Here is a 1,778-nt window from a genome sequence, read left to right on the forward strand (position 1 = left end):
GTTACAAAATATAGTTATTTGAAATTCTACTCATCTATCAAGTATTCCAATGGGCTAACCTCTCCGAATATTCAACACTGAACTGCTTCAATCATGTTTAGTTCATTATAGTCTTCCATGAAAATAAGTTAAATAAAACGTCTTTAAGTAGGGAATAGTTGTACTAGATGAATCCCTTCTGTACTAACAACTTAATTATTAGTTAAGAAATAACCAGATGTCTGTTACATCCAGAGCTGCAAGACCTTGACCATGAATCCCAATCATCCAGAGACCTTCCCCACTTTACTTTACCTCTTGTAATATCAATTAAAAAAAAACCCTGAATGACAGCTTTAGCTTCACTTCTTCAAGAGTGAAACCACAACAGTGCCGGTGTGCCCCACTTTAATGCCAGTGATCCATTTTGCTCTCTTTCACAGCTGCTCTTAAAATAGTCATTGATGAAATCTACTCTCTGATAAAACAAGCACACTAGTCAAATTAATCTGGATTGGATTACTTACCCATACAAAGTCCATGTCAAGGGCTCAAACTGTGAGGCAGTTGAAAAAACAGCTTTAGATAGGAGCCAGCTTGACTCATTTGAAAACAAATAAAGAAACAAACAATAAATGAATAAAATGAGATTATCTAGTTGTGACCAGGACTGGGCCCTACAGAGATATTACCACTATGAGGCATTCTGACCCTAACACATCCGCACATTTCCTGATTCTGACGCACAAAAACGAATAAAACAAGGATGTTTGCGTGAGCGTGTGTTCGCGTGATTGTGATTCAGGGCTGTCACATCTCTGTAGTCTTCAGAGAAGTGGTGGCTAGAAACAGGAAACATAATGAGATCACTAACCCTTCTACATACACACATACTGTATACAGTGACGTCAGCTCCTACGCCCAGTTCTTTTTTTCAAATTCCTCAGAAGTTTTGTTACAACACTGGCTGGTGACATAAAAAAGAAAAATACACTAAAGGATAGATTTGGTGGCTTTGAAGTAGGTGGTGTACATTAGCTACATTGCCATGTGTGTGACTTCCAAAATAAGATCTGTTGCCTTTCTTTTCAGAAAACGATAAGAAACCAAACATAAACAGAGTAAAATCTGTTCATTATCTCTCATTAGAGAGATGAGCTAACAATAAAAAAGCATGACACAAGTTAACTGTTGATAAGCTTCATACAGTGTATGTTGCCTCTATATCTGGTGCAACAAAGCATATACCGTAACCATTTAAACGTGTCATATGGTCCTTTTTCTAACCGTTCAAAATTGACTCAAAATTTACTTTAGCTTTAATTCAACTAATTTCAGCACATTTAGCAGGCGTTTTTTTTGGCACCGTTTACACGTAGCAAAAACGGTGGTGTTTTCATGTGTTTTGGCTGTTCGTTTCCATGAAAACGAAGCTCAAAGTCACCAAAAATGATAATTTCTGAAAACTCCGGCCAAAGTGGAGATTTGCAAAAACTCTGTCTTCACGTTTGCTTGTAAACAGAGGGAAACGTACATTTACGCTTCAGAACGTCACATTATACAACAGAAACGTCACCAGCGTCATGTGTGCGACCTGTGTTTACAATTTGTTTGGCTGCTGTAGTTACTTGTGTCATTTCTTGACGGTTTTTTCCAGGATTCCGATTGGCTAGCATGACTTTATGCTTCTTGTTACACTGCCGCCTGTAGGTTTAGCTGCTCATAGCACCCCATAACAGCGTATTTATGCGGGTTCGTGTAAATGAAGAGATTTTGAAAACAATCAGATGTAAATGATG

The 1,778-nt window shown here is 37.9% G+C and overlaps 1 protein-coding gene across 1 annotated transcript in view; it reads right to left on the minus strand.

Moving 5' to 3' along the window:
• The window catches only part of si:ch211-112c15.8 (tumor necrosis factor receptor superfamily member 1A), a 15,628-nt gene extending 15,107 nt beyond the window's left edge, over positions 1 to 521 (minus strand). The window contains exon 1 of the mRNA XM_061734865.1: positions 507 to 521. Within this exon, the coding sequence (XP_061590849.1) occupies positions 507 to 521 (15 nt within the window). The remainder of the gene's footprint in view (positions 1 to 506) is intronic.
• Between the last annotated feature and the right edge of the window lie 1,257 nt (positions 522 to 1,778).

The sequence above is a fragment of the Cololabis saira genome, chromosome 12, assembly GCF_033807715.1.
Source record: "Cololabis saira isolate AMF1-May2022 chromosome 12, fColSai1.1, whole genome shotgun sequence".
NCBI classification, from domain to species: domain Eukaryota; kingdom Metazoa; phylum Chordata; class Actinopteri; order Beloniformes; family Belonidae; genus Cololabis; species Cololabis saira.